Below are 25,005 nucleotides of genomic sequence, written 5' to 3'. Positions count from 1 at the left end.
TCACCGCTGTCCAGGGGGCCACACCTGCAGTTTCCGTCGCCGCAGTAGAGATGTTGAATTTTGTGATGTTGAACTTGTAATAATAAACTTGTGATGTTGAACTTTGGTGCATTTATGATAGATTTTCGATGGATTTATTAAATATGCATGTGCTTGTGATATATAATGCATGTTGGTGATATAGATATGATGATTATATATATATATATATATATATATATATATATATATATATATATATATATATATATATATATATATATATATATATATATATATATATATATTGTCTGTTACAATGGAATGTAAAAAAAATTACAATTCTCGGGGTCTTTGCCGAGTGCCATGGACAAGGCACTCGGCAAAGTTTTTTCCAAAAAAAATCCAAAAATTCTTTGCCGAGTGCCTGGGCTGGGGCACTCGGCAAAGTATTTTTTTTAAAAAAAAACTTTGCCAAGTGTCTGGGCAGGGGCACTCGGCAAAGTATTTTTAAAAAAAAATAAAAAAACTTTGCCGAGTGCCTGGGCAGGGGCACTCGACAAAGTATTTTTTTAAAAAAAATCCAGAAATTCTTTGCCGAGTGCCTGGGCTGGGGCACTCGGCAAAGTAATTTTTTTAAAAAAAATTAAAAAAATTTGCCGAGTGCCTGTACAGGGGCACTCAGCAAAGTAATTTTTTTAAAAAATAATTAAAAAACTTTGCCGAGTGCCTCGACTTGGGCACTCGGCAAAGTAATTTTTAAAAAAAATAAATTTTTTTTTGCCGAGTGCTGGGTCAGGCCCTCGGCAAAATAACCGTTAACGGCCGATGTACAGCGGCCAAAAATATTTTGCCGAGTGCCGCCCCAAGCACTCGGCAAAATTGTTTTTTATTTTGCCGAGTGCCCCGATAAAAAGCACTCGGCAAAGACCCTTTGCCGAGAAAAATTTTGCCGAGCGGACTTTGCCGAGTGCTACACTCGGCAAAACCTTTGCCGAGTGCAAAGGGCTCTTTGCCGAGTGTAAAAACACTCGGCAAAGCCGCGGCCTCCAGTAGTGATTCTTCTTCTTCTCCAGAGGCTGTCATGTATTTCTTTTAGTTATTGCTTTCAAAAATTTTCCTTTTAACATTTTAGTAGACTGTTTGCTGCTCGGTTTATATGTAGTGCATTTAATTAAGACATCTGCTTTGAATGAAACTATGATAGCATTAGTTTGAAACAACATGTGTTATCTTTCTATTGATTATGACAATGTTGCCCGGTTATTGATTCTTATTGGTATTATAACAGTTTCAAAAGAAAGAAAAGCTAAGAATAGTAGTACGTGATCATGGCTGCCCCTACGCCTTCTTATCCTCCGGAGCTGGAATCGTGGCCCGACCTGGTTCACACGGACCTTGCTACGGCAGTCGACACGATCCTTACGGAGCGCGAAGATATAACACAAGTAACACAAGTACAAGTGGGTGTGGACGAGGAGCCATCTCCACGCCAAGAAGGAGCCGTGCGTGTCATCATCTACTACGGTATTGACGCGTTTGGTAAGCAATTCGTTTCTGTCCCGGTTCCGGCGATTAGCGACTAGAGGCTACCTTTATACTTTTTTATTTTTATGCCTTGATATATGAAAGGCAAGTATCAATTGAATAATGCGAGCAAGTGTGACGTCTGAACTTGCTTTCATGGTTGATTTCATATATGTACGTGTCTGATAAATCTATTGAGTAGTGTCCTACTCGGTATATGTAATAATAAACAATGAGATGTCTTGTGTTGATCGATGAGTAACGTATGTCCGGTGAAGTATTTACATATAGTTCGTTTAGGTGTTATCATGTCATGAGAAATTGGCGAGCAATACTTGACACACACTTACGGGTGGTTCCCAATATTGGCATCAAGCATTCCGATCATGGATTAATGCCACCGCAGCTTTTCATCCAATTCTCCTAGTGATGGACATCATTTCTAAGACAAAAGTAATAAAAAATGAACGAGTTGCAAATAATATATATGAAGCACTAGTTTTAACCGCTACTTATGGGTGTCACTGCTTGGTGCCTACGTACATGGCCTCCACTTCTAATAAGGAGCATTAGTCGCACATATATACTGTACATCTCCAAGAATTACTTCAAACCACTCCAAAAATTATTTTTTGTCTAAAGTGTAAAAAATCCATACTCTAATAGTTTTGCTTCCTTGCATGGCGGCACACTGGTGCTCGAACTCATCCTTGTAAGTCGCCTAGTATCGGTATGGCCATTCGTCCACCGGCAGCGAGCCCGGCACCAGGGTGTGGATGTTGTGGTCACGGGTGCGATCGAGGTGGTGGCAGGCCATGTGACTCGGCGAAGATGGTGGAGTACTCGCCGAGCAGGGCCCCCCAGGAGGTTATCGCTGGCACAGGCCTATAAAGCCGGGCTAGGTGGACCCGCCACGCCGCACCAGCTAAGGCCCTGTTTAGATCCCACCCAAAAACCAAAAATTTTCAAGATTCCTCGTCACATCAAATCTTGCGGCACATGCATGGAACATTAAATATAGGTAAAAAGAATAACTAATTGCACAGTTTGTCTGTAATTGACGAGACGAATCTTTTAAGCCTAAATAGTCCATAATTGGACAATTTTTACCAAATACAAACGAAAATGCTACAGTAGCCAAAAGCCAAAAAAATTCAGAACTAAACGCGCCCTAACATGGTGATCCTCCAAGGCGTTCCAGCTACAGAGACGTGCCAAGACAGTCAGACGTCGAATTGGGAATTGGGCGCACGTGTCACCGACGACGGCCGATCCGAGGAGGGCGGCTGCACAGGAAATGGTTGGGTCTGCGCGGCTATTCCACTAGCGGAGGCAGAGGCTGTCCGCAGCATGAGTGATGTCTAAAACTATTTGTGTTCGACACCTCAGTGTAATGTTTTGTTTCAATCTTCTTACCTACAGGCTACTGCTTGTAGTTTTACTCATTTTAATTTCCAGTGAGACCCATGAAAGGTAGAAAATAAGCTTGAACCTTGAAATTTTTGACAATGTCACATCTATATATAGATGTGCTACAGACGCGCATCGTTTTATTTTTTAAACTACTATGTATGTTTTTTTCTGAGGGCTTTTTACAATACCATCGAAGAGATAGTTTGTACTGAACTTTTTTCTGGAAAAATTCCCACGCTCTAAAGGAGAGGTGTAGGAGTGGGTCCTGAATTAGAGTGGGCACCGATGTATTTGTTTGTGCTGCTCCCAGATTTCCTAGCACAGGCACCACTAGCTAGCTGCAGTGTAGAAGAGCGCCAAAACTTCTGTTTAGTTGAAGCACCACTGCATGCGTGCGGCCGTGCGGTGTGGAAGCTCGTCACTCCAATGCTGAGAAAAACGAAGAGGGCTCAAAGCGCCGGTGCGAATAGAACACACTCACTCTATTGTACTAGTATATTGCCCATGCTAACGCTACGGTGCCATTTAGAAACACAAATCAACAAGAAGCATAATAACTCAGCTAACAAAATAATAAGCATTATAACTCTGTTGAAAGTGAGATGCCCTGCACTAAAAAAATATTAGTACATCACTTTAGTCGAATTGGCTGCTCTCCTACACTAATCACCAAGCAACTGGTGTGATTAGCTTGGACAAATTCTGAAACCTCCTTCCATTCCCAAATATGGAGCAAATCAAAACCTTCTTCATATTTGGGTCCAATAAACTTACAAATTCATTAATAAAGTGCATGCTTACCTTTGTTTCAATGTTACCAGATCATTCTTGTAACATTTGGTTTTGTACTGCAGATTATAAGCGCATGCTTACAGATTCATTCACATGATAGCGTTGAGTATATAAAGCTACCATGTTTTCATATCGTCATTTCTTACTGAAGAGTAGCCTTCATAGATTTATATTTCCTGAAGGAAAATCAATTTAGCATGATAATGGAAAACAAAATGAATCAATATAACAGAAACATACCACTAAAGCTAGCTAATGCTTTGATCTTTTTTTAATACTTAAAAATCTTAGCTTTTGAAATGCTGAAAATATAACAAATTTTCCATAAACATGCTCTGGTCATTCAAAAAAATATAAATAAGCAGCAGGTGGTCAGTTTAACAAGGATTTTTTCTAGAAGCATGTTAATTTAGCACTTTTGAGTCAAGAAAAGGTTATGTTGTTAATGATAGTAAGTCCATCAATCCAAGTCTTATTTTTTTGGGGTCATCACAGGCAACAAATCCCATCTTGCATTTCCACAAAGGATATGAAACATGCACTTTGCAGCTTCTAGAATCATCTCCAGTCCCTTCTGGTTGAGCAGCGACTCGTCATCCATGCAGTCCCTAAATCCACCACGTGAAAAAAACAAATAAATCTTTCACGCAAAAAGGCGCTCAAAAATCAAAATCGCATCATTGAACTACAGAGGCTGAGCAAACAAAAAGCAAATACACCTGCTTCGTGGAGCCTGATAATAGCAGTGCTTTGCTTGGTGCAGCAGCAGAAGAACTCTGCATTTGCATCATCAGCCTCCTGTTGGCGCCCAGTACTGCACTGCACTGCAGCGTTGCTCCTGGCTTTGCTGCTTGCTACTCAGGCGCACCACAGGGAGAGCGAGCAGAGGCCGCCCGATGACCATCTGTGCAGGAGCTCGCCCAGGCACAGCACGGCATATACCAGCACGACGAGCTTGAGTAGGACCGGCAGGTACTGTGAGAGCTCCAAGCTCTACGATTGCAGCACCTGGCAGAGAAGGAACAGAGACAAACGCGATCAGAGAAATGAGGAAAAAAAATTAACCTTCCCGTCCGCGGGCGAGGAGTGGCAGCCGGCGCAACGTACGTACCAATCAAAGTTGAATTGATACAAATCAAGCAATTCAACGTACGTAGCGGGAGCTCGTGCTAACGCTACAGTGATATTTGGTGGTAGAAATCAAGCAATTAAAAAATGATACAAAGTTGAATTGATTGTTCACACAACACAGTCAAAGAGCTGGAACCACAATTGAGCAATTCATCGACATTTCTTGACCAAGCATTGTAAAGAGAGAAAAGACTGTTCATGACACAATAAAGTTATTATTGTACCAATCAAAGTTTAAAGAGTAAGTTTTCCAAGTTACAACACAAATTAATCATCGTAACTAAATGTCTTGATCTATGAAAGTTGACATCAAGAGATAGCACACTTTCTGGCATTCTTCTTCTCTACCTAGATAATAGAGGCCAAAATAAGCAGGCCAGCTCTATGTTTTAAGAAATTGCAGTCAATGGCAGGGCCATGTCTAGGACTCTAGAGTGGGGGCTGATCTGCATTCTGCACTTTGAAGCACAGTAGCAGGCCTATGTGCATCTTTAGGAACAAAAATATCCCTTCTCAAAGAAAAAAGGAATGAAAATTCCACCATTTAAACATGAAAAGATCAGAGAACTTCCTAGGAAACAGTTATTTCTAGTAAAACATTAGGCAAAACAGTGCACGTGCGTTTAATAAGAGTTAACTTATTAATAAAAGTTAACTTGCAACATATATTTAGTTCATGAAAAAAAACGACAGTACATCGAAGAAGCTAAAAGAACAGTAAAATAACTATTATGATTATTACCTCAAATAAAACTATAGCGCTTCAGTGCTTTGTAAAAAACAGCCTTCGGGCATTTCTTGATACAAAATCTTCAAGAATAGTATCGAGATCAATTTTTTTTTCCTATTCTGAGCACCAGATAACTGTTTCTTATGCAACATCTAATATGTTCAAAAAAATATTGAATTAGAAATTTAGAAAATTAGAACCCTATCACGGTAATCTGGAATGACTAATTTTAGAACAAATTACCTGCAACCTACGGCCTACAGGCCTCTCGGTTCTTGTCCATATGTGGCTTGATGAATCAAAAAAATTAGAACAAATTACCTACAAATTGAAGTAATCAGATCAAACAGACTGCAACTGCAGGACGCTAGGCCCTAACTGAACTGAAATCACTTACCTGAGTTACCGTCTTCAACGTTCAGGTTTCATTCCGCTGCGTTAGCTGCTCGCTCCCTCCAAGTAAACATTTAGCCTGAATCAGCCGCTCTACTTCTGCAAGGCATGGATAATATCCATCACCATAGGATCAACAGAACAAAAAAACATCTAAAAAACCAGAGCGCATCCAGCTCACCCAAAAAGTAGCTACTATCCATGGCGTCCGGGGATCCAGCAGGAAGCAGCTATGGCTCTAACCAAGGAAGCCTTGATGAGCTTAACCGAAAGTTACAAGCCTGCATACAGCCTTCCTTCTGAAATGCCTGGTGATGCGGATGGGCAAGCAGTGGTTCCAGTATAGGGGAGGGGCGTACACATGCACACCGATAATTTGAAACAAAAAAAGCGAAGTAAGTTAGCAGGCATAATACATTTATGACATAATTGGGTCATATCCGGACACAGATAGTTTCTATTGGAGTTTGGGTGCACGGTTTCGCATAGCATGAAGGGAAGAGACGGGGCCAGAATACCTGGTGCGAGTTCTCGCCGGCGAAGGGCCAAATGAAGACGTAGCGAAGGGCTGCATTGCTCGACCAGCGTCGCCGCGATTGAAGAGGTGAACTGAATCGAGCGCGAGGCGCGTCGCCCGCAGCCGCACGTCGGTCTTCGCCCTCGCCAGCAGCCCCGCGCCGGCGCGCCGCACGCCGCACACCGTCCTTCACTCTCGCCCGCTGGTGCTGGTGGTGGCTGCCCCCGGCGCCGTTTAGCTCCTCCGGCGAGGCGAGGGCCAGATCGGAACCCCGCCCACCGCGCGCCCCGCCGTGGCCTCGCCTAGCCCAGAGGCGGCTCGCCCCGCCGCGGTCTCGTCTCGCTCGTTGGCGACCCCGCGCGGCCTTGTCCGGCGAGGGCGGCGGCCCGCGCGTCCCTGGGGTCGCGTGATGTGGCCGTGGCCTCGAGCCCCTCGACGGAGGCGGTGTCGGCGGGGCGCGGAAGGGGCGACACAGCTGCTTCCGGCGGCCGGCTTGCCCTGGTGGCCGTCGCCCTGGTGGCCCCTTGGGGAGAGGATCGCCGACGCCCGTGAGTCGTGCGTGTGGGAGAGGAGAAGGCGTCGGGCAACCGAAATCAACGCGAGGCTGACCTGCAACCGTATGGGCGTGGGAGATCGCGGGAGGGCGGGGGTGGAGGTGGGAGACCTGCAACCGTATGGGCGTGGGAGATCGCGGGAGGGCGGGGGTGGAGGTGGGAGATCAAACAATATGGGCCGTCAAAAGTGGTTGAGTAAAGAGAGAATATGTGAGAGTAAATTTGGTGTGCACGTTTTTAATGTCATTTTTTTCTATGTATATTTTGTGGGGTGAACGTAGTTTAGATTATGACTGTAGAGGTAGGATTTGTTTGGTAACTGTAGAATAATTTAAAGTTGTGTATTATAGGGGTAGAGATAGAGACTAGTATTGTTGTTTAGTTTTCGTCGATCGAACTAAAAGGGTTTTATAAAGTATCATTTATCAACGATGCAAAGAGGCAGAAAACGTGATACAAAAGGCCCAATTCTTTTATACTTCGTGTAGAAATCCACAGCTCCATGCATCTCGCCGTCAATGGCTGTGCGCGCACGTGGTGGGGTAGTCGAACGGCAGCGGGCGCACGCTGTCACTATGTAAAAAAGCCACGTATCCACCATGCCCCTACAGACGCCAGGACGCGGTGCACCCAGACGTCGCTGATCTCCCTGGTGTAGATCGCGTACTCGTTGAGCGGTGCGGCGTGGCGGAACCCGTACGCGCGGAGCACCTGGTCGTCGGCGAACCCGAGCACGCGGCGCATCCTGTCGTCGCAGATCTCCCTGGTGTAGATCGCGTTCCGCTTGCCGCCGCAAGGGTTGCACCCGGTGAAGTGCGTGACGAAAGGGGGGCGCCACCCGGACTGCCCGTCGCCGTCGGGAGCGCGGACGACGGCCCTCACGGTGGTGTTCCGCGTCGCCGCGTGCCAGCGCCGAAGGGCCGGCTCCCCCTTCCGCTCCGCGGCCTCGTACCGCGCCGCGACGGCGTCGAGCTTGCCGACGATCTCCGTGAAGTAGCCCTGGAAGTAGTAGTCGATCCCGAGGTAGGTCTTGTCGCCCCAGCGGTCCTGGTTTGTGAGGAGCGAGGCACGCTAGCTAATGAGACATATGCACCATAATTAGCCTGTGTTTCCCTGTTTTCACTTTATATCTACTGCTTCGAACTACTCTTTCTGTCCCACTATATAAGCGCCCTGTTCGTTTGGGCTGGTTTAACTTATAAACCAAAGTACTGTTGGCTGGTTTGGTGTGAGAGAAAAATATTATTCGTTGACTGATAAGCCATGGCTTATAAGCCAGATACGAGCAAGTGAATAGGCTAAAGGGCAGTGCCAGTGGATAGTTTCTTCTGGCAGTTTTCAAGATAGAAATAGAGAAATTAATGTGCTGTAGAAACTATCCTTTTCCAATACATGGTTTCTACAATAATTTTTATGCAAGAGATAACTTAAATGCAAATGCAACACAAAAATGCAATAGATCAACCGTGGCAAGCAACCATATAGCCTGATTGCTTTGTACCGATCAGATCAAACATATAGTACACTGCTTGGACTGCACATATAGTTTGCAGAATCATATATGAATCATACCCAAAAAAATAAAAGAAAATAGGTTGCGACATCAGGTTTCATCATCAGGTTGCGCAAGCAACAAAATAACTAAAGTTCATAATAAGGTGGCATCATCAGGTTGCACGGCACCATCTATGTTGCACAGCGCGGCCAAGCTGCGGTCCGGGTACAGGCGACGCGGCCGCAAGCTCCGCAGGCGGCGGCGCCAGACGGCCATGCGCGAGCTCGGTGGGCGGAGACACCGGGCGGACGCGGTGGCATGGCTCAGAACAGAGACGTTGCCGACGTCGTGCAGTGACTGCTGTGCCTCCTGCCAACATAACAGGCCAACAAATGCCAACATGCATGGGTTCGACGACGGAGTGCACTGCAGGAAGGCCTCATGGAGGCCAACGCCCGTGCCGTGGCTGCTGTGCCTCCTGCCCTCGACGGACGCGTCCATGGACAGTGCGGGTGACGTCCCTCAACTTGACGAACCACCCGTGGAGCCGGCGCGGCGCTCTTCGAGGCCGGCAGCGTGGTCATCGTACGTGTCCGTCGACCGGGACGAGCTTGCCAGCGACGCCGTGACGCTGCTGCTTCCTGGAGAGGCTTGCGGAGCAGCCGCCGGACCGAGCATCCGCCGCGGAGTCCGCCGAGAAGCAGTGCGGCCGACGAGGACGACACAACATGCTGATGCTCGATCTCACCATCCGTGGCGCGCTCCCGCACGAGGTCGACCCCGCCAAGCGTTTCCCGGCGTGAGGCCCTCCGCGCCCGCCGCCGCGATGCTCCCCGCATCCACCACCGCGAGCATCCGCCACCGCGCGGCTCTCTGTGTCCGCCGCCGCGCTCGAGGCTCGCCGCGCCCGCCCCGAGCATCCGCCACTGCAGGGCTCTCTGCGTCCGGCACCGCGGGGCTCTCCGCGTCCGCCAGAGCGAACCAGGGGCGCACGAGAGAACGGAGAGGAAACAAGAGCGCGCTAGGGAAATTGGCGGCGGCGCACAAGGGATCCGGGTGAGAGGAGGAAGAAACGAGTCGAGTCTCCCCATCGCTGATTCCATCGTTTCTTAGCGCATCGGTACGAGAGTCGACTCCCTTTCGTTTGGAAGAAACCGTTTCTCAGTTTTTTCTTCTATCTCCATAATAAATCTACTGTCACATCAACAAATTACTGAGTTGTTAAGATAATTAAGATAAATAGAAACTACTATAAATGCCTCATTGAGACTGTCCTAAAAGAGTAATTCCATTGGGGAGATACCAATACTATTTGCAAATAACCAAATACCGCTATAAAAGTTATTGTTTAATGGCGTCTTTTCTTTACGGGTTAGCTAGAAAGTACATAGCTGAGGCCTACAATATTGCTTATAGTTATTGGTACAGTAAAGATAGAGCAAACTAGAGCGTTGTACATGACTTGTGGTTGTATAAATCTATATACAGTGAAATTTTAACCAAACTAATAATTTCTGCATTTTTTAGAGGTGCATTTGCAAGCTCTAAATACATCCAAACTGTATTACTGGCTTCTGGCTTGATTTGACCAATCTTGAGAATTTACCGTTTGGACTTTGTGTTAAATATAAAGGGTGTGCTTCCAAGCATTTTGTCGGCAGAGATGAGAGATCTCGACTCTCAAGTGCCATATATTATACACAGTTCTACGAAGCTACGAGCCTCTGAATAAAAGGAAAATAATATGACCCCAGCCTGTTTCGCGGATTCCTTGACCCCTCCCTTCTCGGCCTCACCACGTGATCGCTCCAACTCCCTAATCTAAGGGCACAGGCGGGGCTACAAACACGTCCGCAGTCGGCACCCCAAGCGCACAATCGGCGACGAGCCGACCGAAGCGAGCTAGCCGCACGCCGCGCGAACGCCGAACGGTAGGTAACACCGAATGGCCGGCGCGTCGGAGGCCGCTTCTTTCCGCGTCTCCGCTTCGGCGCGGAGCAAGCACCACGGCACCGCGACGCCGCAGGGGCTAACGGCGGGCCGCGCGCGCGACGTGCTCGTGTTCGCGGCCGGCATCGCGGCGGCCCTGCTCGCGCTCGTTGGTACGGCGTTGTTCCTCGACCCCGGCGGGCGCGGAGGCCTGGTCACCCTGCCCGTCCCTATGCCCGGCCCGGAGGACGGGCCGCGCACGTTCTACGACGATCCGGAGGTGTCGTACGCCGTGGCGTCGGGGCGGCGCCTCACCGGGTGGGACGCCAAGCGCGCGGAGTGGCTGCGCTCGCGCGGACTCGGCCGCCGGAACGCGCCGGAGCGCGTGGTGATGGTGTCGGGCTCGCAGCCGGAGCCGTGCCCCGGCGACGCGGGCGACCACCTCATGCTGCGGTTCCTCAAGAACAAGCTCGACTACTGCCGCCTCCACGGGATCGAGCTGCTGTACAACAGGGAGTTCCTGCACCCTGCCATGCGGGGCTACTGGGCCAAGATCCCCATCGTGCGCGCCGCCATGCTCGCCCACCCGGAGGCGGAGTGGGTCTGGTGGGTGGACTCCGACGCCGTCTTCACCGACATGGACTTCTCCCTCCCGCTCGCCAAGTACGCCGGCCGCAACTTCGTCGTGTACGGCTGGCCCAACAAGTTCTTCGTGAGGAAGTCGTGGCTGGGGCTCAACGCCGGCGTGTTCCTCATCCGCAACTGCCAGTGGTCGCTCGACTTCATGGACGAGTGGGCGCGCATGGGCCCCGCCTACCCGGAAGAGCACGCCCGGTGGGGGAAGGTGTTCAGGGACACGCTAAGCGACAAGGACTCCGACGTGGCGTGCGACCAGTCCGCGCTCGTCTACCTGCTCCTCAACGGCTGGGCGAGGCTGGGGAAGAAGACCTTCATCGAGACGGAGTACTTCTTCCAGGGCTACTGGAAGGAGGTCGTGGACCGACTCGACGGCGTCGCTGCGCGGTACGAGGCCGTCGAGCGGCGCACGCCCACGCCGGGGCTCCGGCGGCGGCACGCGGAGCGGGAGCACCTGCGGTACGCGGCGGCCCGGAACGCGGCCGTGAGTGGCGTCGTCCCGGGGCCCGCCGGTGGCGGGGAGAAGGGGTGGCGGCGGCCGCTCATCACGCACTTCGTGGGCTGCCAGCCCTGCAGCGGCGGTCGGAACCCGATGTACTCCAGGGAGAGCTGCGACGACGGGATGCGCCACGCGCTGGCGTTCGCGGACGACCAGGTGCTCCGCGCGTACGGGTTCCGCCACGCCGCCCCGCTCAACGACAGCGTGCGAGTGCTGCCGTTCGACTAGCCTGCTGCGCACGCGCGCAACGATTGATCACAATTCACAAGCGGCGAGATGAGAGGTAAAGGAACTGGGCCTATTTGGGCCTCGACTGTATCGTGTTTATAGATTTGAATAAGGGGACTGCTATTTTAGCTGGCGCCTGTTTTTTTAATTTAATTCTAATAATTATCCACAGAGCCGTTGAGGCTCGTAGCCTCGTACAGTACTGTGTATCATATGGCACTCGAGAGTCGAGATCTCTCATCTCTGCCGACAAAATGCTTGGAAGTATCCTTTTTATTTTTAAGACAGTACAAAAAAATCAAGCCAGTACTCCCTCCTTCCAGGCAGGGGCCAACGTACTTTCTATTTAGAGCTTGCAAATGCACCTCTAAAAAAATGCAGAAATTATTAGTTCCGTTGAAATTCCACTGTACAGTACATAGATTTATGCGACCATAAGGCAAGTACTCCCCTCTACTTTGCTCTATCTTTACCTTACCAGTAACTATAGGCAATCATGTGGGCCTCAGCTATGTCCATTTATATATTTTAGTTTCGTTAAAATATACTAGAATATTATTCGCAAAAAGTATATTTTCATAAAAGTATAAATGAAAAAATCTTCAAAATAGTTCAGAAGTTTTTATTGGCTAAGAACAACCTAAATACAACTCATTTTAACTTGTTGCACTTAAAAAGAATTAATTAAAAAATACGGTTGAGGCCGGCAAGAAACAGCATGCGAAATTAGCTAGCGGTCGTTTCTCCCTGGTAGGCATAAAAATGATAAATGATTCTAATGATTCTCAAGAGAAATATTTCTCTTCTGACCTGTTTGACAGTGATTATAGCTATTTTTGCTAGAATTAGAATCAATTCATGCTGCCAAACAAACCATATGTCTCAACAATTAAATTGTCTTGCTAAGCTCTAGCCTGTAGGTAAGCCGTAAGCCCATGTATACATGAGTCGTTCACTCTACAAGTTCTATCAAGCTATTCCATTGTCTCTGAATAAATCAACTTATGGAGTTATCCTAGGTCAATTTTTTAGGTTTAACTAAAGTCTATTATAAAATGATAAATATTTATGATACAAAATTAGTATAGTCAGATATAACATTAAAATATAGATGCTAGTATATTCTTTTATATAGTATCGTCTTAACAAAAAATTGATTTATGATCATGATGTGATCCAAACAGGCCCTAAGGTGTTGTTTGGTTGAGGCTTTTTGGACCTTATCAGTTAATGGTGTGATCTAATTCCACTGTTTACCGTTTGGTTAGGCCTATTTGTAATGGATCATGATGTGAAATTGTTATGAGCCTATGGAACATGCATAACGTTCCCCTCTCAACGCTATTCGATCTCGTTGGCCGTTCTCTTGCTAATTGTGAGAAAAATCAACCATCACTAGACACATGCCCTGCTCTCTAGTGCGCGCTGCGGACGCCTCGCGCCTCTCTCACGATGCCATAGCTCTTGAATCCATAGTTTTCGTTGAACCTCTTCCTCTTCGCCCCCCCCCCCCCCCCCCCCCTCGTCTACTTATTTTTCATCACTCCCTTCTTCCACTAGGGTTTCTAGTTCATCATTTTCTTCTCATAGGGATAGGAAGCGAAACCATTGCCACAATCAAACAAGCAACCAGCGCTTTCTGTTCGCTTAAACTATTTGTACTATGATGTGGTCTAATTTGCTTTACCAATTACTATTTATATCATTGGAACCATATGACATCTTTAAGAGCTTGTTTAGCACTGCTCCACCAACTCTAATATGGAGTAGCTCTATAAAAAAGATGGAGTTTCTACAATACAACTTTAGGTTATTCACAAAACATCTATAGTTGGTCCTCAACTCTATCTTTTTTGGAGCAGATTTTGTAGAGTTGTGTCTATTTGACTAGCAAAGTTGAAAATACAGCTAAAAGAGTGAAGCCAAGCAGGCCTACACAAGCTCTAAAAATTAATATTTTTTCGAAGACAGAAGGGTAATCCATACTAGCTAGTAGCTCGAAGATCCACGCCCGCCGAGGCCAGTGTACAGTTTACTCTATGTCTGCCTGCACACGTCGGTGCACGCAAAATGCGCAAGGCCACCACACGTTTCGTTTTTGTTGCAGACTTGCAGGGTGTAGCTAGGTTAATTATTACCAAGAGCACCTCCTTTGCCCCCTTGACTCCGAAGTCCGAAATGTTTTTTTTTTCCTGACTTGGCCATAGATATAAACAAGTACGTATTGCAGGTTTTGCGCCTGTAAGTATTAATTGCTTATTATTATTCTTTGATTGCAGTGATAACTTGATTAATACCCTGAGATTGCACTAGCCGGTGGATTAGACAAGACGCGAGACTGAGCACGCAGGTTTCAGAAGGGTTTCGTGGCATCTCATGGGAGAAGCGTGGCTGGTTATCGATGGTCTCGGAAGAGCTGAAGAGGAAGACTCACTCTCAGACGTCGAATAGGGAGCACGTGTCGCCGACGGCCGATCCGAGGTGGGCTGCTGCTAAGGATGGCAACGCATCGGGTTTGGTGCGGATATCCGTGGGTTTCGGGTTCTGCGGGTTCAGGTTTGGGGATGGTTTTTCACCCACGGTTTTCGGGTTCGGGGCCCCGAAACCAATCGGGTTCGGTTTCGGGTTTGGTTTTCCACCCGTGGATATCCAATGGATATCCGAAATAAATCATTTGGAATTAAAACTCATGTTTTATAATATACTAATAATAATTTGTTTACTTAGATTATTAAATTTATTTAAAGTTGACTCATGAAAATATTTATTATTTGTTGCCTCTTGTTTATACATGTGAATATGTGTATATATATCCGCGGGTTTCGGGTATCCATTCGGGTTTCGGGTATCCGTTTGGGTTTCGGGTATCCGCGGGTTTGGTTTTGGTGATGGATTTTCACCCGAATCGGTTTTCGGGGCGGGTTCGAGTTTTGATTTTGGGTTTCGGTTTTGGGTGCACGGAGACTCCACCCGATCCGAACCCGACCCGTTGCCATCCTTAGCTGCTGCACAGGAAATGGTTGGGTCTTCTTCGGCTATTTGCACTCTTATTAGGCTGTCCACAGCATGAGTGATGTCATACTATTTGTGTTCGCCACATGACTGTGATGTTTTGTTTCATTCTTACCTACAGCTAGCTTGTAATTTTACTCGTTTTAATTTCAGTGAACCCATGAACAGTAGAAAGTAATAAGCTTGAATCTTTTTTTTTGGCAATGTAATCTATAGATGTACTATATAGATGTGCATTGTTTTTTTTTTTAAACAACTACTATGTATGTTTTTCTGAGGATTTTTTTACATTGCACATTTTTCTAGAAAAAAATATCGAGGAGTGAGTCCTAAATTAGAGTGGGCATTACGTATTTGTTTGTGCTCGCTGCTCCTAAATTTCCTAGCACAGGCCGGCACCATTAGCTTCGCTGCAGCACGTGTGGAAAGAGAAGAGCGCCAAAACTTCTGTCCAGTTGAAGCACCGCTGCATGCGTGCGCTGTGGAAGGTCTTACTACCGTGGCTTTTCTCTAAAGTAACGAACTTGGATAACTAAATGGAGTTTGAGAGGGAAACGTAGCAAGAATCTAGGAAGAACAGAGAAGGAACTCGGCTGAGTCCTGAGGGGAAGAGTTCATTAGACGGGGGAAATCAGGGTTCTGTTCTTCGTTGCCGTTTATAGAGGAGCGTCCTGCCACTGCCCCCAGGCGCCGACACACTCACGCACGGGACCGACCACGGCCCAATAGAAGTACACGGCCCATGGCAGCTCGTCACTCCAATGCTGAGAAAAACGAAGAGAGCTCAAATCAAGTGCCAATGGAACAAACAGGAAAACGGGTGCTGGAGCGAGGTTGATAAACACACACTCTATTGTAGTGTCGTTGTTTAGCTTTCGTCGATCAAACTAAAAAGGTTTTTTAAGTATCAATTATCAACGATCCAAAGAGGGAGAAAACGTGATACAACTAAGGCCCAATTCCTTTATACTTTCGCGTAGAAATCCGCAGCGCTCCGCCATGCACCTCGCCGCGGTCGCCGTCAATGGTTGCGGGCGCGCGCGGCGGGGTAGTCGAACGGCAGCGGGCGCACGCTGTCGTTGAGCGGTGCGGCGTGTCGGAAGCCGTACGCGCGGAGCACCTGGTCGTCGGCGAACCCGAGCGCGCGGCGCATCCCGTCCTCGCAGATCTCCCTGGTGTAGATCTTGTTCCGCTTGCCGCCGCAAGGGTTGCACCCGGTGAAGTGCGTGACGAACGGGCGGCGCCACCCGGACTGCCCGCCGCCGTCGGGGCCCGGGACGACGGCCCTGACGGCGGCGTTCCGCGCCGCCGCGTACCGCAGGTGCTCCCACTCCGCGTGCCTCCGCCGGAGGGCCGGGCCACCCTTCCGCTCCGCCGCCACGTACCGCGCCGCGATGGCGTCGAGTTTGCCGACGATCTCCGCGAAGTAGCCCTGGAAGTAGTAGTCGATGCCGAGGTAGGTCTTGTCGCCCCATCGCTCCCGGTTCGTGAGGAGGAGGTACGCGAGCGCCGACTGGTCGTCGGACTGGTCGTCGGACTTCTTGCTGAGCGTGTCCCTGAGCGTCTTCCCCCACCGGGCGTACTCCGGCGAGGCCGGGCCCATGCTAGCCCACTCGTCCATGAAGTCGAGCGACCACTGGCAGTTGCGGATGAGGAACACGCCGGCGTTGAGCCCCACCCACGACCGCTTCTCGTACACCTCCTCGGGCCAGCCGTACAGAACCAGGTTGTAGGGGCGGTACCTGGCGAGCGGGAGCGAGAAGTCCATGTCGGTGAGCACGGCGTCGGCGTCCACCCACCACACCCACTCCGCCTCCGGGTGCGCCAGCATGGCGGCGCGCACGATGGGGATCTTGGCCCAGAACGCCACCATGGACGGCTCCAGCAGCGCGTTGTTGTACAGCAGCTCGATCCCGTGGAGCCGGCAGTAGTCCACCTTGTTCTTGAGGAACCGCAGCAGCAGGTGGTCGCCGCCGGCGCCCTTGCACGGCTCCGGCTGCGACCCGGTCACCATCACCACGCGCTCCGGGCCGCCGCCGTTCCGGCCGCCGAGCCCGCGCGACCGCAGCCACTGCGCGCGCTTCGCGTCCCATTCGGTGACGCGCCGGCCGAGCGCGTACGAGAGATCCGGGTCGTCGTAGAACGTGCGCGGGCCGTCCGCGGGGCCTGGGACGGGGAAGGCGACGAGGCCGGTGCGCTCGGGCACGAGGATCGACGCCGGCCCCAGGAACACCAGCACGGCCGCTGCCACGCCGGTCGCGAACACGACCGCGTCGCGCGCGCGGCTGCTTGGCCTCGGTGGCGCCACGCCCTTCTTGCTCACCGCCGAAGCGGCGGCGTCCGGCGCGGCCATGGGACTAGAGGAGTGTGGCGTGTGAGTGTGGACCGGGATTCACGAGTGAGGAGATCGAGGAGTGCGCGCGGGGGCTGACTGCGATGCATGCAACCCCGGTGGGCGGGCGGTGATCAAGTCACGTGAGGTGCTCGGCGTTGCCGTCGGTCTCGGCGCGCGACGCGGCTAGGGATCGGAGAAACTGTTGGTTTTGCCACATTCTTTTATTCCTAGGAAGGCCGGATGGCAGTGTCGGCGGCGTTTAGAGTGCAGTTTAAAAATTTTGAGAACGCATATCCTGTTTGCTTGACCGGAGCTGCTAGTACACAATTTTGACTTACCATAGAGATAAAACTACTAGTACCCAAAATTAAAATAGACCACATTCTACTTCATATAACCTCACTATAGGCTCCATTTGGTTTTCGGATTTGGATTGCATGAATTGAACTGGGTTCCAATGAAAAAAATACATAACGAAATGGAAATGATTCTAATTCGACTATGTTGTTTGATTATCAAATAAATTGGTAAAATACAAATCATGTGAAATCAATTCTAATTGATATTTAGTTGTATAGTTTAAGAAATCAAAATTTGAAATTCCAAATGTCTCCCTAGGTTGAGAACCAAGCAAAACATAGCAGCAATGGTTGTACTCATAAGTCCTACATATCGGGATCAAACTCTAGGTTTAACATCTCATGTATCTTACAGCTATATGCATTGGTCGATGCAGAGGTTGGGATATTAATATATTTCCTTTTCTAAAAAAACATCTCATATATCTCGCAACCGTGGCTATTTCTAGCCAACACGTGTGGTAACCACGAGACACCAATGATAAGTCTATCCGTTATGACGGGCGTAACCTACGAGCGCCTGTCTAATAGGAGATTATTGGTGTTTAGCGACTCAACAACAATATATAATCTAAGGATCAAAATAGACTACATTGTTACTATCCGAACTCTCGATTGTAATAATATCATTCACTATTCATAGGTGATCTAAATATGCCCTTGGTTTAGTATATCTTAGAAGTATCACGATGCGCCTTTATGGTAATTGACCCTTAAGGAAACATGGTATGTTTAGTTTTAACATCCACTAAGCTAAACTGAAATTTAGCCAATGCTAAAGTCAGTCATGATCAAGACTTAAAAAATACGCCCCTCCATTCTAAATTATAAGTTGTTTTGGCTTACATTGTTTGGAATATATATTTAAACATAGCATATATCTATATACATAGTAAAAAAATATCTAGAAAAGCCAAAACTTTGGAATGGAGGGTGTAGTAGTAAAATTGAAGTGCCTGGATTACTACCATTACACAGGTGGATCTCACATATATAGAATCATCAAAACACGGGTATTAAATCATAGATTTAATTACAAGGAATAAAATGGTCCAAACGCATTAGGAATCAAGATATAGGATATAAGCAATTTGAATAAGGTGTACCACATAAGGCCAATCTCAATGGGGAGTTTCATCTCATGGTTTCCAAAGGTGCCACCTCAGTTTTGTAGACTTGGTTTCACTAGTAGAGAACAGACCTTTGATCCTCGACCAAAATGGGCTCTAGTCCCGGAATTTTTTGCCCCTGGGACTAGAAATACCTTTAGTCCCGGTTGGAGGCTCCAACCGGGACTAAAGGTCCCTGCCCAACGGCTACTGCGCCAGACAGAGGTGGCAGGGACCTTTAGTCCCGGTTGGAGCCACCAACCGGGACTAAAGGTATACTTTTACTCCCGGTTGGTGGCTCCAACCGGGAGTAAAGGTCTACTCCCGGGCCGTGGCTGCGCCCGGGGTTGGAAAGTTACCTTTAGTCCCGGTTGGATCCATCAACCGGGACTAAATATTCTCCCTTTATAAATCGGCCGTCTCCTCCTTCCTCCCGGCCCCGAGCCCGAGCTCAGCACATTTTGAAGCTCACTGCAGTAGTGTTCTTGCTTCCTCCCTCCCTCCATTGTTCCTCCATCCATTCTTCGATTCCTCCGTCGATTTCTTCGATTCCTCCGTCGATTCTTCAGTTGTAAAGGTTACCAATCTCATACTCTCATTTTTTACCATTATCTTATGCCGTTTTGTTCACTATATATATTTATGGTTCTTTATTGTGGTTTTTTTCATTTGTAAGCAATTTGAGCTCAAAATCACTTCAAGCTTGTATATTTACATGAAAGAAGGTTAAAGTATATATAAATATAAAGTTAGAAAATAGTTAGAAAATTATAGCAAATCCTTACTAGTTGAACTTGCGGACCGTGTTCAGGTCGGCGAGGATGTTCTCTACCGAGCGGTAACGGACGCCAAGGAGGAGCTTTGATTCTACGAGGGAGAGCGACAACGGTCGTGGAAGACCGTGTTCCCTTCCTCGTAGAATCGGAGCTCTTCCTTGACCAAGTACGGTGTCGTTCGGTGGAGAAATGCTCGCCGAGCTGATCATGTAAGCAAGGTCAACTAGTACGGATGGTTATTTATTCACATATCCCGATATCGTCACAGTAGTCTGTCAATCACCGTACCTAAACGTAGTATATATAAATATAAAGTTAGAAAATAGTTAGAAAATTATAGCAAATCCTTACTAGTTGAACTTGCGGACCGTGTTCAGGTCGGTGAGGATGTTCTCTGCCGAGCGGTAACGGACGTCAAGGAGGAGCTTTGATTCTACGAGGGAGAGCGACAACGGTCGTGGAAGACCGTGTTCCCTTCCTCGTAGAATCAGAGCTCTTCCTTGACCAAGTACGGTGCCGTCCGGTGGAGACATGCTCATCGAGCTGATCACGTAAGCAAGGTCAACTAGTACGGATGGTTATTTATTCACATGTCCCGATATCGTCGCAGTAGTCTGTCAATCACCGTACCTAAACGTAGTAGTCTGTTATGTGTGTACATTCCCATTCTTTTGTTAATTTGCGGAAATATCATATGAATTACTTACCTGCCGCAGTAAAAGACGAGAACACAATGACCATTAAAAATATCATTGTTTAGAGATCTAGATAATTTTATAGTTTGTTAATTTTATTTGTTTATAAAAGGAGAAATTTATAGTGTATTAAAAAATGAGTATAGAGAGTAGATGGCAACTGCTTCCGGGTCCTCGGCCTCTCATGGGTTTCCAAAGCGACTTAGGCCGGGCCTTCCTCTCATTCCATGCGGCAAGTGTCGTGATGAGACGAAGATTGTGATGGAGTACCGAGTGAAGAAGGAGGGTCCCAACAAGGATCGTATCTTCTACAAGTGTCCGGATCGCAATGTGAGTTATTTTATCGTATTTAATGATTATGGTTAGTTTATACCTATTTTCATGATGGTTGTGATTAAAGTTCTAATTTTTTGTTTTAATTTTAGTGGGATGGCAGTGGACGATGTTCAGGCTTCTACTGGGAGGAAGAGTATGTTGAACTCGTGCAAAAATATCTTGCACAACAGGCAGATACGGCGGCTAATGAGGCAGTGATCCAGCCGAAGAAGCCCAAAGATGTTGCACAATCGGGGGATCTGTCTGTTTTAGTTGAGATTGGTCGCAAAATCCTTGTGCTCCTGAAATGTATTTTAGCTTTAGTTCTTTTAGTGGTAGTTGGGATTGTCTACATTGTAGCGATGCTTTCATAAATTTGTATCTTTTGTGGTGGCACGCATGTTGTATAAATAATTAATTATGATCTAGGTTTTAATATGATATTTATGTCATGTAATGCAGATGAGCCGTTATTGGATGTATAATGCTGATCGCCGCTCCCAAGAGTTCATTGACGGCGTGCATTCTTTGTTACGTGCGGCCGAGGCAAACAAACGCGACGGTTTCATGTGCTGCCCATGTGCCATATGTAAGAATACGGTGGAATATCCTTGCTCAAGGACTCTTCATTCACACTTGTTCAAGTCGGGTTTCATGCCAAACTATATTTGTTGGGCAAAGCACGGAGAAACCGGTGTTGTAATGGAAGAAGGTGAAGAAGAACAATGGGACGACAATGATATTATTCCTGATGGTGCGTGCTTCAATGATACTACAATGGGAGAAGCTGAAGAAGAGGTAGCCGCAGAAGATGAGCCGGCTGATGATCTTTGTCAGGTCATTCGTGATGCACAAAGAGAATGTGAAAGTGAAAAGGAGAAGATCAAGTTAGAGCGGATGCTAGAAGATCACAAGAAATTGTTGTACCCAACTTGTGATGCAGGGCAGAAAAAATTGGGAACCACACTAGAATTGCTGCAATGGAAGGCAAAGAATAGTGTATCTGACAAGGGATTTGGAGAGTTACTAAAAATCCAAAAGAAGATGCTTCCGAAGTACAATGAATTGCCCGCCACTACCTACGAAGCAAAACAAGTTGTCTGTCCTATGGGGCTAGAAATAGAGAAGATACATGCATGTCCTAATGACTGCATCCTATACCGTGGCAAAGAGTACGAGAAATTGGATGCATGCCCGGTATGCCATGCGTCGCGGTATAAGATCAGGCGAGATGACCCTGGTGATGTTGAGGGCGAACGTCCGCGTAAGAAAATCTCTGCCAAGGTTATGTGGTATGCTTCTATAATACCACGCTTGAAACGTCTGTTCAGAAACAAAGAACATGCAAAATTGTTACGATGGCACAAAGAAGACCGTAAGGTAGACAATATGTTGAGACACCCTGCTGATGGGTCCCAGTGGAGAGCAATTGACAGAGAATTCCCGGAGTTTGCAAATGACGCAAGAAACTTAAGGTTTGCTTTAAGTACAGATGGTATCAATCCTTTTGGAGAGCAGAACAGTAGTCATAGCACTTGGCCTGTTACTCTAAGTATCTACAACATTCCTCCTTGGTTATGCATGAAGCGGAAGTTCATTATGATAACTGTGCTCATCCAAGGCCCGAAGCAACCTGGCAATGACATCGATGTGTACCTGAGACCACTTATTGACGAACTTCTCATTTTGTGGAATAAAGAAGGTGTACGTGTGTGGGATGAGTACAAACAGGAACACTTTGATCTGCGAGCATTGTTGTTCGTAACAATCAATGATTGGCCTGCTCTAAGTAATCTTTCAGGATAGTCAAACAAGGGATATAATGCATGCACACACTGCTTCGGTGATATTAGAGGTGTATTCTTGAAAAAATGTCGAAAGGTCGTGTACCTTGGCCATCGTCGATTTCTTCCTGCAAATCACCCCGTAAGAAATAAAGGTAAGCATTTTAAAGGGAAGACAGACCACCTGACCAAGCCTCGCAACCGAATCGGTGAGGATGTACTCGATATGGTCAATGATGTGAAAGTCGTCTTTGGAAAAGGACATGGAAGCCAACCTATTCCGAAAGACGCTAACGGTCATGCACCCATGTGGAAGAAAAAGTCCATATTTTGGGACCTACCCTATTGGCAAGTCCTGGAGGTCCGTAGCTCGATCGACGTGATGCACCTGACGAAGAATCTTTGTGTGAACCTGCTAGGCTTTATGGGTGTGTATGGAAAGCCTAAGGACACATTTGAAGCACGACAGGACCTGCGTTGTTTGAGAGAAAGAGACAACTTGCATCCAGAGAAGACAGATGATGGACGCCATTACTTACATCCTGCTAGCTACACTCTAAGCAAAGAGGAGAAGGAAATCATGTTTGAATGCTTAAACAACATCAAGGTACCATCTGGATTCTCCTCGAATATAAAGGGTATTATAAATGTGCCAGAGAAGAAATTCTGTAACTTAAAGTCCCATGACTGTCATGTTCTCATGACGCAATTACTTCCAGTTGCATTAAGAGGAATTCTACCTCCAAATGTACGTCTAGCCACCGTAAAGCTATGTGCATTCCTCAATGCAATTTCTCAGAAGGCAATTGATCCAACTGATCTAGCTAAACTACAGAATGATGTGGTTCAATGTCTCGTCAGCTTTGAGTTAGTGTTCCCTCCTTCCTTCTTTGATATTATGACACACCTCCTAGTTCATGTAGTCAAGGAGATTTTCACTCTCGGTCCTATGTTCCTACACAACATGTTCCCCTTAGAGAGATTCATGGGAGTCCTGAAGAAATATGTTCACAACCATGCTCGCCCAGAAGGAAGCATCGCCAAGGGCTATGGAACAGAAGAGGTCATTGAGTTCTGTGTTGACTTTATTCCCGACCTTGACTCGATTGGTGTTCCTGAATCGAGACATGAGGGGAGACTAAGCGAAAAGGGGACACTAGGGAGGAAAACATATATTGGTACGGATGATGATTATTTCAATAAAGCGCACTACACAGTTCTATAGAACTCCTCTTTGGTAGATCCGTATATTGAGACACACAAGGATCTCTTACGATCCGAGTTTCCAGGGAAGACTGAAGCTTGGATTACGCATAAGCACATGGAAACTTTCGGCGGTTGGTTGCGAAAAAAATGTCAAGGTGATGAGAGCATCCATGAGCAACTGTATTTATTGGCTATGCAACCATCATGGCATATCGTCACATACAAAGGGTACGAGATAAATGGGAACATATTCTACACAGTAGCCCAAGATAAAAGGAGTACCAACCAAAACAGTGGTGTCCGCATAGATGCCACAGACCCGAATGGGAATAAGCAGACATATTATGGACGCATAGATGAAATATGGGAACTAGAATATGCACCTACTTTGAAGATCCCATTGTTCAAGTGCCAATGGGTCAAGGTGACCGGAGGCGGGGTAACAGTAGACAACGAGTATGGAATGACAACAGTAGACCTTAGTAATATTGGGTACAAAGACGAACCATTCGTCCTTGCCAAGGATGTGAATCAGGTGTTCTATGTCAATGATATGTCTACCAAACCAAAAAGAGGGAAAAACGATAATGACTCAACCAAAGAGCCAAAGCGCCACATAGTTCTTTCAGAGAAAAGAGTCATCATGGGAATTGAGGACAAGTCGGACATGTCAGAAGAATATGAAAAGGATGACCGAATTCCGCCCTTCAAAGTGAACAAAGACCCTAGCATCTTGGTAAATGATGAGGACACTCCATGGTTACGAAGCGATCATAACCAAGGGACATACGTAAATAAGAAGTTCACTGCTGTGCCCACTTGATGATATAGTGATTTAATATAGTGTGTGTTTGAGATATTATGTAATAATTGTGAATTCAGATGTTTATTATGTCATGTTTCAAATTAAATCAATGTTTGATTTGGTGGGATTTCTCTCTCGAAAAGGTAAATTAGGATACTGAGTGATGAAAAATTAAAATATTAACGTTAAAATGATGTGAAAACAAATTTCCTGTCCAAAACCAATAATTTTAATAATTTTAATTAAACACTACATTTTTGCATTAACGAAATAATAAATATTAGTTACATTATGTTTTATAATTCTAACAAAAAATAAAAAAAGTTAGGTTATCGATTTTTCCTATGTGCAATAAACAAAAATAAAATTCATATTTTTAACAAAATAATTTTATGCCTTTTATTTAATTTACTATGTATTTAATAAAAACTATTGCATTTCTATTGTATTTAACAAGACTATTGCTTAAAACAGGCGGGAAACGAAACTGCAGGCCACCTTTACTCCCGGGTGGGAAGCCCACCCGGGAGTAAAGGTGGGCTGCAGTTTCGTGGCCCGCCAAAAAAAAGCCTTTACTCCCGGTGCGTGTTACCAACCGGGAGTAAAGGTATACCTTTACTCCCGGTTGGTAACACGCACCGGGAGTAAAGGCACCTTTACTCCCGGTTGGTAATACGCACCGGGAGTAAAGGGTTTTTACTCCCGGTTGGTGGCTGGCACCGGGAGTAATTCTCTCTGCTATATAACCTCCAGCGCCTGGCAGATCGATCCGCTCGTCTTCTTCCT

At 47.0% G+C, this 25,005-nt stretch overlaps 3 protein-coding genes and 1 long non-coding RNA gene across 4 annotated transcripts; 1 reads left to right on the top strand and 3 right to left on the bottom strand.

Moving 5' to 3' along the window:
* Positions 1–4,127: 4,127 nt before the first annotated feature.
* LOC136485183 (uncharacterized) lies at positions 4,128–5,895 on the bottom strand. Its single transcript, XR_010766350.1, has 4 exons — positions 5,816–5,895; positions 5,585–5,724; positions 4,431–4,719; positions 4,128–4,319 (listed from the first exon to the last, which is right to left on the bottom strand). It is a non-coding gene; the product is annotated as an uncharacterized lncRNA (long non-coding RNA).
* A 1,714-nt stretch (positions 5,896–7,609) lies between these two features.
* Positions 7,610–8,933, bottom strand: LOC136489123 (probable glycosyltransferase 6). Its single transcript, XM_066485844.1, has 3 exons — positions 8,720–8,933; positions 8,515–8,570; positions 7,610–8,107 (listed from the first exon to the last, which is right to left on the bottom strand). The coding sequence occupies exons 1-3, from the start codon at positions 8,931–8,933 to the stop codon at positions 7,610–7,612; spliced, it is 768 nt and encodes a 255-aa protein (XP_066341941.1).
* Positions 8,934–10,476: 1,543 nt separating this feature from the next.
* On the top strand, positions 10,477–11,823 carry LOC136489122 (probable glycosyltransferase 6). The gene has a single exon (XM_066485842.1). The coding sequence runs from the start codon at positions 10,477–10,479 to the stop codon at positions 11,821–11,823; it is 1,347 nt and encodes a 448-aa protein (XP_066341939.1).
* Positions 11,824–15,669: 3,846 nt separating this feature from the next.
* Positions 15,670–17,250, bottom strand: LOC136485182 (probable glycosyltransferase 6). The gene has a single exon (XM_066482116.1). It carries the CDS (start codon positions 17,186–17,188, stop codon positions 15,857–15,859), a length of 1,332 nt encoding a protein of 443 aa, XP_066338213.1. The 5' UTR covers positions 17,189–17,250; the 3' UTR covers positions 15,670–15,856.
* Positions 17,251–25,005: the final 7,755 nt, after the last annotated feature.

Source organism: Miscanthus floridulus, chromosome 10, assembly GCF_019320115.1.
Source record: "Miscanthus floridulus cultivar M001 chromosome 10, ASM1932011v1, whole genome shotgun sequence".
NCBI classification, from domain to species: Eukaryota; Viridiplantae; Streptophyta; class Magnoliopsida; order Poales; family Poaceae; genus Miscanthus; species Miscanthus floridulus.
This window is presented reverse-complemented; position numbering and strand designations above follow the sequence as displayed.

Excerpts from the sequence above, each read along its gene's own strand:
- LOC136489123 (XM_066485844.1), bottom strand. The coding sequence starts at position 8,933 with ATGTTGGCATTTGTTGGCCTGTTATGTTGGCAGGAGGCACAGCAGTCA. Across the intron at positions 8,571-8,719 it reads CGCGCTGTGCAACATAGATG|TCCAAGCAGTGTACTATATG; the intron begins GTGCCGTGCAAC and ends CTATATGTGCAG. Across the intron at positions 8,108-8,514 it reads CAAAGCAATCAGGCTATATG|CGTGCCTCGCTCCTCACAAA; the intron begins GTTGCTTGCCAC and ends CTCATTAGCTAG.
- LOC136489122 (XM_066485842.1), top strand. The coding sequence starts at position 10,477 with ATGGCCGGCGCGTCGGAGGCCGCTTCTTTCCGCGTCTCCGCTTCGGCG.
- LOC136485182 (XM_066482116.1), bottom strand. The coding sequence starts at position 17,188 with ATGGCCGCGCCGGACGCCGCCGCTTCGGCGGTGAGCAAGAAGGGCGTG.